Raw genomic sequence first — 12,891 nt, forward strand, 5'->3', positions numbered from 1 at the left:
ATTAAACTATAATACCATAAAAAAACTAATATTGAAGTCTCTCCCACAACATGTTAAATGTGAAGCATTAGTCAAAGTCTTTTTCACCTGCTGAGGGAGCTGCAAACAAATGTGCACATTCTGTAAACTAGAATGTGGAGTGCCGCGGGGGGCAATACTTTCCCCGATGCTATTTAGTATCTATATGTGCCCCCTTTCCTAGATGGTCCAAAGATATAGGCTGGGTTGTCACCAAAATGCTGATGACACCCAGCTCTATCTGCTTATGGACAGCTGCCCCAGCTCTATCTGCTTATGGACAGCTGCCCCAACCCTGCCCCTGAAAAACTGGCTGAGGTATTGCAGGCCATGGCTGGTTGGTTGCATCAGAGCCGGCTGAAACTGAATCCATCAAGAATGGAAGTCCTGTGGCTGGGTCAGAAGGGGGTGGGGAGTGGGATCAGGCTCCCATCCTTGGATGGCACCAATTGACACCATCAACAGAGGTGAAGAGCCTGGGGGTGTTTCTGGTTGCATCTTTTATCTATAGAAGCACAGGTCACCACCACTGCAAGGGACGCCTTTTTCCATCTGAGGCGGGCCCGGCAGTTGGTCCCCCACCTTACCTCCCATGATCTAGCCACAGTGATTCATACAACGGTCACCTCCAAATTAGACTATTGTAACTCTATGTGGGGCTTCCCTTGACCCTGCTCCGGAAACTCCAGTTGTTGGCATTGAGGCCTACGCGGGCGTGGATGCATCCGGTGCTGTGCGAACTGCACAGGCTACCTCTCAAGTACCAGATCCAGTTCAAGGTGTTGGTCTTTACCTTTAAGGCCCTTTACGGCCAGGGGCCTGCATATCTTTGGGACTGCCTCTCCCCATATGAACCGCCCCCCCCGGGCTCTGAGGTCTGCTGCTCAGCATCTTCTCATAGTCCTAAGGACGCCCTGCTGGCTTCAACAAGGGCCAGGGCCTTTTCAGTCTGGGCCCCTACCTGGTGGAATGAGCTCCTGCTGGAGATCTGGGCCCTGCAGGACTTATCAAGGTTTCGCAGGGTTCTTCTGCGAAAGATGCAGTTCTGCCAGGTTTTTAATTAATCCAGTGGGCGTCCTTTTAAAGTCATCACTTCCCTTAGCATTTCACCATTATGGTGTTATGTTATGCTGTTAGCCATCAGCTGCATACTGTTTACCACCTATGTCTGTAAGTTTACTGTGCTGCTCCTATTTCGTAATGTCTGTTTTTATGATATTATTTTGTTTTATTGTTGTAAACTGCCCTGAGCCTGTTTGCAGGATAGGGAGGGATATAAATCTAAAAAATAAATTAAATTAAAATGCTCTGCTCTTGACCTCCAAGAAATCCCCATTGGATTAACTTCCTTAATATATTGAGAGTTTTTTGTTCAGGGTGGATGAGAGCAATTGAGGACAAACTGCAACTCTGTTTTTCCTGTGCAGCTGTTTTGCACCTTGACTATCAAGGAGCTAAAGCTATAATTAAACAAAGGTTATAGGATGTCTCCCAACAAACAAGACAAATCACAAGCCTACATTGTATTAGCTGTGGGGAACTGCAACCAAAATGTTATTCTAGCTAACTATCACTTTATGCTGGAATCCCCCAAATATCACAGAGCTTTCACTCTGGCTCAACTTAACATTCTTCCCTGCCCTTTTAGAAGGGAGGTATGCATGAATCCTGTATGCAAAATACTGCTGCTCATGCCATTTGGGTATGGTAGAGGCAATTGAGCATGTCCTCTTTTATTACTAGTTTTACTAGAACCATTTGGAATATGTAAATTAATCCAATTATGTCCAATCATCCAGGTAGATCTAACCAGTTCTCTATTTCTCTTCTGCTTGGTGATCAATGCAATTAAATTACTTTTAAAATAGCCAGACTTTGTACCATGGCATGTTCAGTCGGAAAGAAGTGTTATCATTTTAACAAATTGTATTGAACCACTGTATTTTAGAAGGTATATTTGAGATCTAAAAGGTATGTTTCCTGAAGAGTTGATTTCTGATCTTGGATCATCATAAACTGATTGACGGACCTCCAAGAATATATCAGGTCTTCCTCTTACTACTGAGGTCAGGCTGAGAATGCAAGGGAGAAAAGTTAACATTGTTTTCTCTCATGAAAGTAGGAACAGAATTTAAAGTGCTAGCCCTACGGTAAAGATAATTCAGAACTCTGTGCTCCGCTCAGAAATCCACAACCATTTGTTTAATACACTAGCAAAATATTTATTTTTTTATAATGACAAAACAGAAGTGAAAGATTTCTTTTTGGTGTGCCACAGTAACTGTAGTTAAAGAAAAGGGAAATTAATGGGCTCTTTATACATTTTAATTACAAGAAAGTTAGCATCAAATTGGAACTGTTCACCATTTAAACAAAAGAAAAACTTACAGTAATCACCCCCAACACACACACACACATATATAAAGAATTATACTTTTAAAATCTATAAAAAAGTCAAAAATATACACTCAGAAGATCTAACTCTTATTCAATCTTTAATATAAAAATTGTAAACATTTATTTACACAAAGAAAATGTGTAGAATAGAAAACCAAGCACCCTTTTCAATTGAGCAGTGGGTTTTTGGAAGGCAGTGGATGTTGAACAGCGTCATTCTCATCCCCTTTCACCTCCCATAACCACAGTCTATAAATAAAGTTGAGGCAGTTGGCTAGGTAAAGTTCAGAGGAGCCACGTCTTATTGCTCTGAAGCTGCAGCAAATGGGAACCCAAGTGCATATATTCTTTTATGAACTGCTACAAGGGACTGAAGGGCAGGACTCAGAACTTCTCCACTGAGCCTCCATACTTAATTATCACTGAACAGCACGTGAATATTTTTCTGCCAAAGCCACCTTTTAAAGATTTGGACAATTTTGCTTGGGAAAGACACTGAATTGACATTGAGTGTACTATAATTTAAAAGTTTGTAAATCCTCATTTTAATGGATTTAACACATGCCACGCAAAGAATATTCTAAACTAGTTTTTTTAAAGAAACCATGTTTGAACAGAAGTAAAATAGCATGTGATGACAGCTGACAAGCCCTATGTACTAGAATAAAGATAGGGGAAGAGATCTATCCCATCAATATTTTACTTTTACTTTGATGCAAAAATGTTAAATTGGCTACAAAAATCTGACTATAGAATTAGAAACCTAAGGGGTGGCATTTAAAAAATCTTAGATTCCAATTGACAAATTCAATACTAACCTAAAGCATTTAAATTTCATCAAAACTGCCATTTTTCAGTGTTCCTAAGAAGGAAATCAGCAGAACCCAGACAATAGTTAAGAAATATGAGGTCCCAAGCACCTCCAATAAGGAAAGAAGGCACACTGGTGCAAAATTCCCCCAATATTTACAGAACAAGTACTATCACCTCCCCTCTTCCTGGCCCAAAAAGCAGCTACAGAGATCAACAGGAGATTTTCCTGATGACATTTGTCTTAGGCCATTTCTTTGATTAAGCCAAACTCACAAATTGTTTTGCTCAACTGCTGACTTGCAGGAAAGATTAGTAAATTTAATCTTAATCTAATTAATTACAATATCAGTGACATCAATGTTTATTCATTAAATTAACAACCCCCTAGAAAACAAAGTTTTAAAAATCATACTAGCAATGCAATTTGCTTGAATTTGGACATTCAGCAGTGGAACCACTCCACACACAACTTTCACCATTTATCCCTATAAACAGTCCATCATGATATAATACAAAAATCTGTTTAGCACAGCATATATAACTTGCTCATGGCTGGCAAGCATATATAACAAAAGTAATATCCATAAGTAATTTGGGAAAAGATTAAATAAAGAGTAGTGTTAAAACAGATTTATTTTTCCAAAGTGCACATTTCAGAAAAACACTGTGGATACAGTAAAACATTTCCTTCCTGTTGTTTAACTGTTTTTTTCTTAATTGTTCCCCACTCTACAATATATCCCTCTTGACTTTCCAAGCCTGCCTTGTGTAAATATACTCCTGGTTTTTAGAAGGAAATTATTTGATTCTCAGTTAAAGGTATTATGCAATAATTAAGAACCATTACAATAGGAGGTAAAATGGAGCAGGGAACAGAGGTATCTTTGCATCTAAAACAACTTTCAAATTTATTACCTTTATAAACTAAAGGTTAAGGCAAAAGGTGGCTTGATGGCAAGCAGAAATATTTTTGGTAACATTAAAAACAATTCTCTCCTTTCCTTGCCAAGCATGGAATGGACCCTAAACATCCATGAGGGTCTCCACGGACCATGATGAAATAGCAGCATCTGCTTCACTGGAGATCAGTCTACATATTTCTAAGGAGATCAAACCACAGAACAAACATTTTCAAAGGGTGTGTGTGTCAAGAGGACTTTCACAATGGGACAACTTTTAATTATTAAGCCTTCTTACCCCCACCCCCTCATTCCCCATGCCATTATTGCAAAATTGTTAAAGTTACTAATGACTTCCAAGGCACAAAGCTTCCTTCACATGCTTCACCAAAAATAACAGATTCTGTGCTTATTAGTACAGCATGTGTGTGGCAACAAAAAATTATAAATTTAAATGCCCTCTGAATCAAAGAGGAAAAAAATCAATCCAACTTACTCATTTAAACACAATGAATGCTGGAAAGAAGATAGGAAAAGTGCACACACTTAATTTTAAGTGAGACTGCTTTAAAAAAAAACTTCTAAAAACCAGCCTTCCTCCACAGCAGAGTGCAAATTGCTTAGCTTAAGCCCATTAAGACTTGGGGTCCCCAGTTTACATCCCTACAAATCTCTCATTGGCCATGTTAACTCCTGACAATCTCCAGTATATAAATTCATTAGTAGTTATTTTGAAATCTCCCAGCTTGCTTGATGAGAAATACATATCACTGATGAAATACATATTACTGATCACCCGAACAAACTAGAGTGGATCCTGTAAAGGCAGAAATGTTGAACACTCTCTCTTCAAAACAAATGCAGGCAGGATGCTAACTGCAATAACTAACAGACCAGACTAGGATTAAGATGCTGTTAAGTACTAGCTGCAGGAAAGACTGCCTTAACACTGAATATTTGGAGTCTCTTTACAGGGTTGCTCTCTGCACCACCACTGCACAGGTTTGCATTTACTCTTCAATGCCAAACACTGTAAAAGTGAAATGTATGAAGGCTGAATGCACAACAAATTGACCTGGACTTTTGTTTTGTGCAGTGTTCCAAACACACTACAAAAATGACCATGTTATTCCTGTCATATTGGTGTTTAATTTTCATGTCTTAAACCCAGAAGGGAGCAGCTCTAATACATTCCCACTAGTGCCCTGTGAATCTTCTAAAAGCCACAGGTATTTGGTCCAAATATAATATGCAATTCAAAAAGATCCAGAAAATCCCCCAAATGTAATTTTAATGATTCCCTAATAATTCATCTAGGTCATTCATCCACTCTTCTGAAGTCCTATTTTTCAACAAAGAGTCTATGAGATCTGTATCGCCAGTTAAGCTCTGCAGTCCATTATTGCCTGATTGGTTGCTGTAGGCAAAAGGTAGTTCCTGACCAGTTGTCCTCACTGGGTAACCTTGATTACAGTGCAGATTGGCTCTGTTAGGCAGCTGCTGACTTTGATTCTGGCTGAAAGCAGTCAGATCTTGGACAGCCTGACTCATGCCTGGCAAAATCTGTTGTGATGGTACTGGTTGCTGGGTAGGAGGATTTGTCCTTTGTTGAGCACCCATAGATGGCAGCATCTGTCCAGAGACAGCTGTGTTCATGGAGGCCATTGGCCTGCTGGTGTTGAGACTTACCTGAGGCATCCCTTGTGCAAACTGTTGGTTGGTCATCTTTAAGTGAGACTGCTGCATATGGAAAGTAGAATTTGCTGTAAATGTCCCTAAGCCATTATTGCCTTGTGCCTGGTTGTTCATGTTTGACATTCCTTGGTGCTGCCATGATGAATTTTGAGCCCCAATGGCTGTTGGTATTCTTGCCATCTGTGGCTTGGATAATGTTGGATTCAGTGCTCCTTTACTGTGTTGCTGAGAAATGCCTGCATTTCCTAGGGAGCCCTGTCCATAACCAGCAGGAAGAGCAGTACCCTGGGTCAAATTGGCTTGTCTTTGTATCTGTGGCTGTCCACTGGCACTCGAGGTTGCATGCTGCTGAACCATCTGCGTTATACCAGATGTCATGTTGTATAAACCACTACGCTGAATGTTCTGCATTCCAGTATACTGAGTCACACCTTGATCCTGCTGACTAGAGCTTGATGCAACAGAATTGTGTCCTGTTCCAATCTGAATCATGTTCTGAGTCTGAGAAAACATGCGTGGACTGCTGGAATTGGACTGAACTAAACTATTTACCCCTGCAATAGCTGGCGATGAGCCTGTAATACAAATTTGAGATTTTTAACATTTGTTAGAAAAACAAACCCAAATCTCATTATGAATTCAAATACACAGTTACCTGCAAAGTATTACAGCTAGATTTAGACCTCAAAACACAGATGAAACATTCTATCTTCTAATATACTTCATATCTATACATATCTATCTAAAATCTAATTCATGGAACTTTAGAAGCTTGCAGAAACTGTTACAAACAGAATTCATTATAGCCTCTCTTTCTATGACTACCACCCAAGAATCTAGACCCAAATTCCAGAATACTGAGGCAGAAACAGAAAATCCTGATCTGGACTTAATGTACAAACAATAAGCGAATACACTGATATTTAGCTATATGTGCTGTAGTCTATGTCTTTGGCTTTAACATTTCTTATCTGCATCATTTCACATTTCAAGAGTAAACAACTGACATTTCATGACTACCAAGCAATGAGCTCAAGACTGTTAAGTGAAATGGGCAGAATCATATAAAGACAAATCAAGTCTGCCACCTACACACATTGCTACGTCTGCTACAAAAACATCTGAGGTGGGCTATGTACATGCTTGACAGATATAGAATTGTATCCTACAGACATTCTGCTGGCAAAAGTAGACCCTACCACCTGTTCCCCTCCTCTCAGCAACCTCCTCTGTAACCCCAACCAAAAGCATCACTAGGGACTCAGGGACCCTTGCAGACAAAAAGGCATGCAGGCTGGGGGTTACAAAATTGCCTGTCATTCCTCTTAATGCATAGATGAGAGCAGAATGTCCACAGAATATTATATACAGGTTTAGTTCACAGCATGAAACATAGTTTTGGCCATAAAGTAAAGTAGTATTGAGAAGTAGGCTGCATATGGATATAGCTCCAATAATTTCCATGATAATGCCAGTAATTTCCCCCAATCCTTGCCATCATGTAAACTGCTGCAGCTTTGTTCATGTATAACCTATTCTATGTTCCTTTCTGCACAAACACACACCCTATCTCTGGCTGGGACCATTCTCATGGAAAAGAAAGCATCTGCATAAATCAGTCCAAAGCTCTTACGTCACGGACTTTCTAGTTAACCTATGCAAAAAGTGGGCAGGGACTGGAATACTCCTGGGAAAAGATGCTAAAGGACACTGCAAGACAACAAAGTTTACCCTAACACTACTACCAAAGCACCTCTTCTATAATCAGGGTAAAGATGCAAGACCTCAAGAGAAGCACCTTGCTTATCAAAGCACACTACTGCAGCTAGAAATTGGAGAGGTAGGTCTGCAAAACAGACAGAACCATGCACATCTTTGTGTATTGCCCTCCATAAGGAAAGAGAGTGTGTATTCATTTCTCAAGTAAGTGGGTAGATTCAGACAAACTATTGATGTGGAAGCTTCAGTCCTCATTCATAGCTACTGCTTGCATATACTGTATTTTAGCTGCTTTATACTGTGATATTAATTTTGTTTTTAATTGTTTGACTTTCTGATGGAACCCAGCCTGAGCCTGCTTCACGGGAAGGGCGGGATATAAGTCAAACAAAATAAATTTCAATGTGGTCAAGTGCAAAGTAATGCACATTGGGGCCAAAAATCCCAGCTACAAATACAAGTTGATGGGGTGTGAACTGGCAGAGACTGACCAAGAGAGAGATCTTGGGGACGTGCTAGATAACTCAATGAAAATGTCAAGACAGTGTGCGATTGCAATAAAAAAGGCCAACGCCATGCTGGGAATTCTTAGGAAGGGAACTGAAAACAAATGAGCCAGTATCATAATGCCCCTGTATAAATTGATGGTGCGGTCTCATTTGGAATACTATGTACAATTGTGGTCACCGCACCTCAAAAAGGATATTATAGCATTGTAAAAAGTCCAGAAAAGGGCAACTAGAAAGACTAAAGGGTTGGAACACTTTCCCTATGAAGAAAGGTTAAAACACTTGGGGCTCTTTAGCTTGGAGATACATCGACTGTGGGATAACATGATAGAGGTTTACAAGATTATGCATGGGATGGAGAAAGTAGAGAAAGAAGTACTCTCCTCCCTTTCAATACAACAGCTCGTGGGCATTCAATGAAATTGCTGAGCAGTCAGGTTAAAACGGGTAAAAGGAAGTACTTCTTCACCCAAAGGGTGATTAACATGTGGAATTCACTGCCGCAGGAGGTGGTGGCGGCTACAAGCATAGCCAGCTTAAAGAGGGGATTGGATAAAAATATGGAGCCGAGGTCCATCAGTGGTTATTAGCCACAGTATGTATGTGTGTGTGTATATATATATATATATGTGTGTGTGTGTGTGTGTGTATGTATATATATATATACACACACACACACACACACATATTGGCCACTGTGTGACACAGAGTGTTGGACTGGATGGGCAATTGGTCTGATCCAACATGGCTTCTCTTATGTTCTTAAATAAATAAAAGCCAGGTTAGATATTTGTTACAAATTCCCAGCAAACAGGCATTAAATGTATGTATTTATGTATTATTTATGTATTGACTGAATTCTATTTAAATGTTATACACTTCCCTGAACCCTCCGGGGGGGCAGCTTAAAAATAATGATGATAACAATAACAACAAAAATGGAATTTGCAAACAATGCATGAAAAATGGCAACTGAAAAGCTCTCAATGTGAAAGAATGGGGGTTGGACTAGATGACCCTTGAGGTACCTTCCAACTCTATGATTTTATGAGTCCAGTGTTGAAACTGAGACCTGCCTAAATTAGTGTTTTTGACTCACTCACGTGGGAGATGGCCATATTTCAATGGTAACAAGTAAAGGAGAGAATTTTTGTTTCACTCTAGTTGCTCTCATAATACTACTACTAGTGTTCAGAAAAAATACAGTCAAAATTCATGCCGATTGGAGAAAGAAACTTCCTCTGCAGCAAGTGCACAGGATTATGAACTGTGCCAGTAAAAGAACATCTAACTAAATGACAAAATCCACACAACCTCACACAAAACAATACCACCACATTTACCTGTGAACTGTACAACCTGCTGTTGGTAAGGGTTCTGTGTCTGGTCTTGATATTGAGGTGGCGGCCGAGTGAGATGCCTCTGAAGCTGCTGCTCTCGATGCTGCCTTTGCTTCTCCTAAGACAAGGCATAGGCAATACAGTTAAAACACAACTTCATCACAAAACTGACAGCGGGCTCTTTTTTTACAAAACAATGGCTGTAAAGGATTGCTGCTTTATTAACTGGTGACTATTGTTTCTATAGTATTATCACAAAACCTATTCAGAAAAAAATAAGGCTTTTATATAGGTAAGGAAATCAAGAGTAATGCTTTGTTGTTCAATATACCACACAACAGAATCAATCAGAATGTTCTGAATAGAAAGAGAAAAAACTGTGTCTATAACAGTGAGGGAATGTTAGTGAGGGAACATCCTAAGAAACTACCTAGCAGGACATGGTTGGGAACAAACTTCAACATTTTTATTCAAGCAGAAGACATCTCTCTTCCATTGCAGTTCTTTATAGTAATGGTAATACTCTTCTATAGGGAGCATGGCAACATGGAATCTTGGTAACATTAAACAACATGCACTTTTAAAAGTCTCCTCTCATATAAATGTACTCAATGAGAAGAACAACACTGCAGCATTTTAATCCTGAAGAGACATTTATCATGTGCCAGCACAGTGATCAAACCCCTTTGAGATCCCAGCAACACATTGCCGCTGTTTTCCTTAACTAACATTTACAGGCAAAGAGGCATATCCGTTTGCTATTACAACAGTTCAAACAATAGGCTGCTGACCTCCTCTACAGTAGATTTACTCACAAAAGGCAGGAAGGCAAAAGAAATTCAGTGTTTCATTTTATTCACTCAAGTAAGTTACTAGGTAGCTCAACTGAAGTAAGCGTGGAAAAACAGGTCAGATCAAGATGAGTAGCCATGTTAGTTTGTCTGAAGCACTAGAAAAGTGTAAGAGTCCAGTAGCACCTTAAAGATTAACAAAATTTCTGGTAGAGTATGAGTTTTTGTTAGTCACTGCTCACTTCTTCAGGTATGTTTCTGGACTCTTTTCTAGAGATACCACTAATGAAACCCTGCCTCCATAACTATGGCAGGAAGCTAGCTTGATGTTAAAAGGAAAAGTTTCTACTCCCAGTTAAACCAAATTTGCTCTGCCTTCTGGGCACATGAACTGAGGGGTGAAAAGAAACCCAAGCAATATTACAGCAATGTTTAAGCCCCTGTAATACAGCAACAAGACAAGTACCAATAGTGGCTCTTCATCACTGCATATTTCATCTCACACTAAAGCGTACAGATCAATCCGTAATCTCATATGAGATGAGAACGCACATTAAATGACTTCTCCAGCATATAAAGTACAGCATAGCCTGAGGAGTCCCTCAGTAGACAGCTGAATTCCCTTTTGAAACTTCTTGTCTTCTTTATCATTCTATTTTTACTATTCTGTTGCCATTTGATTTTTTTTTTGAAATTTTAAAATCTTTATTCTCCAGATTCTCTCTCTGTATGTAAGCAGCTTTTTAACAGCTAAAAAGCAACATATACCACAGTTAATTTAGAGGGCATATGAATTAATGTTTTTATTCAATTTTAATGGTTTTAAGATTTGTTTCTCTTTTGTATGTTTTTAAACCTGGTGGCCCTGATGAGGGCAGGAAGGCAGGAATATACATTTTGTAAATAAATATCTGCTAGGCAGCTGATAGGTACCTGTCAATAACAAGCAATTGTCTCCTTTCTGAAACAGCTGCCTAGCAGATATTTATTTACAAAATGTATATTCCTGCCCTCATCAGGGCCACCAGATTTAAAAACATACAAAAGAGAAACAAATCTTAAAACCATTAAAATTGAATAAAAACATCAATTCAATTAAAACCAAACCTAGAAAGCACATTTAAACACAATTAAAACATAGGGAAGGAAGAAGGGATCACTGAAGGAATGCCGAAAAAACAAAAAGTCTCCATCTGTTGGTGGAAGACAGCAACAGACAGATGAGTCTCCCTTGGTTGAGAATTCCAGAGTTTTGGTGCCACATTCAAAAAGATCCTCCCCCGGATTGCCTTCCACCTAACCTGAGAAGGTGGAGGCACTCAGTGCAAGGCTTCAAAAGATGACCACAGAGGTTAGGTGGGTTTATAATGGAGTAGGGGTGGTCCTTCAGGTATGCTGGTTTCAGGTCATAGAGGGCTTTAAAGATCCACATCAGCGCCTTGAAGCTACACTGTGCTTGTAAACAGGCTGGTAGCTAGGGCAGGATTGGAGAGAGATGGTCCCTACAACTTATTCCGGTCAACATCCTTGTTACAGTGGTTTCCTATCCATCTAATACTCATAAGGATTTAGTAAAGTGCTTAAACTCCCTTCCTGCAGCTTTATTGATTTAAAACTGAGAATTTTATGCCTGTAATAAAGAAAGCCATCTAGATGCCATTTAAAAAATACATTTTTACATGTCTTAATTCTTGCTACCTTTTCAAAAATATGAATCTTTTAGAACAGCAAACCATAGTACACCTTCCTCATGCATAGAAGTGTCCTTAGGTTCTCCATTCAATATTCAGGCATAGTTTCATTACCAATCAAACATCACTAAAGCAATTTATACAACTTACCTAGAATTAAAAAATGCTTTTCAAAAGCACTTGTCCACCATTTATTTTCAGACTACGTAAACTGAAATCTGATTCTGATGGCACTTACCTGAAATACAACACCTGCCTATCATTCAAAATCCTGCATTGTCTTTGCCAATATCATAGTCTCATCTTTCACATACTTCAATAAATTCTTAATGTAGATGAAATGGTTATATATTACGGCTGTGGTAGACACAATCATGCAATTAAACTGCTTAATTGTAACAATTACTTTACGAAAAGCTGGGCTACATTTTATGCTTGCTATGAAAGCAACTCAGCTCTGTTAAAAATTTAGAAGGCAACCTCCATCTATAGGCAGAGATAACTGCAGAGAATAATATCACACAAAAAGGAGTGAAAACCCACTGTCTCTTTTTCTCCAGCCACTGTTTACCTCCAGAACTTTCTGCCATAACTATTTTTTCCTAGGAATCAGGAAAGAAGAGAGGCTGTGACTCTATGGTAGTGGATCTTCTTGCCATGTAGAAGGTCCTAGGTTCAATCCCTGTCATCTCCAGTTAAAACATGATCAAGTTGTAAATGAATATGAGAGACTTCTAGCTGAAAACTAGGTGAGTTGCTGTCAGTCTGAGTTGACAATACTAACTGATGGACCAATGGTCTGATTCAGCAGAAGGCAGCTTCACATGTTCAATGGACAGAATTAAGGAAATCAGTTACTAAAGAGACAGATGTGGAGATAACCAATGGAGAAAAGCAGCCAGTGGTTCCTTTCTCTGCATGCAGACAGAGAACCTTCAGAGTTCTCAACAGGCATACTAAGCCTAGCTATATAAAAAACCAACATTTAACAATAAGCTAAGGTAGCTTCTTGTACAACA

At 39.3% G+C, this 12,891-nt stretch overlaps 1 protein-coding gene across 3 annotated transcripts in view; it reads right to left on the reverse strand.

The window, feature by feature from the left end:
• Window positions 1-2,215: 2,215 nt before the first annotated feature.
• The window catches only part of MAML1 (mastermind like transcriptional coactivator 1), a 30,437-nt gene continuing 19,761 nt past the window's right edge, over window positions 2,216-12,891 (reverse strand). For 2 of the 3 annotated variants that reach the window (XM_060240345.1, XM_060240344.1), the window contains exons 4-5: window positions 9,394-9,508; window positions 2,216-6,397 (exon numbers count right to left, since the gene is read on the reverse strand). In XM_060240345.1, the coding sequence (XP_060096328.1) occupies window positions 5,418-6,397; window positions 9,394-9,508 (1,095 nt within the window). In that variant the 3' untranslated portion in view covers window positions 2,216-5,417. The remainder of the gene's footprint in view (window positions 6,398-9,393; window positions 9,509-12,891) is intronic. The other variant, XM_060240346.1, reaches the window with a different exon arrangement.

Source organism: Heteronotia binoei, chromosome 5 (assembly GCF_032191835.1).
Source record: "Heteronotia binoei isolate CCM8104 ecotype False Entrance Well chromosome 5, APGP_CSIRO_Hbin_v1, whole genome shotgun sequence".
Lineage (NCBI taxonomy): Eukaryota > Metazoa > Chordata > Lepidosauria > Squamata > Gekkonidae > Heteronotia > Heteronotia binoei.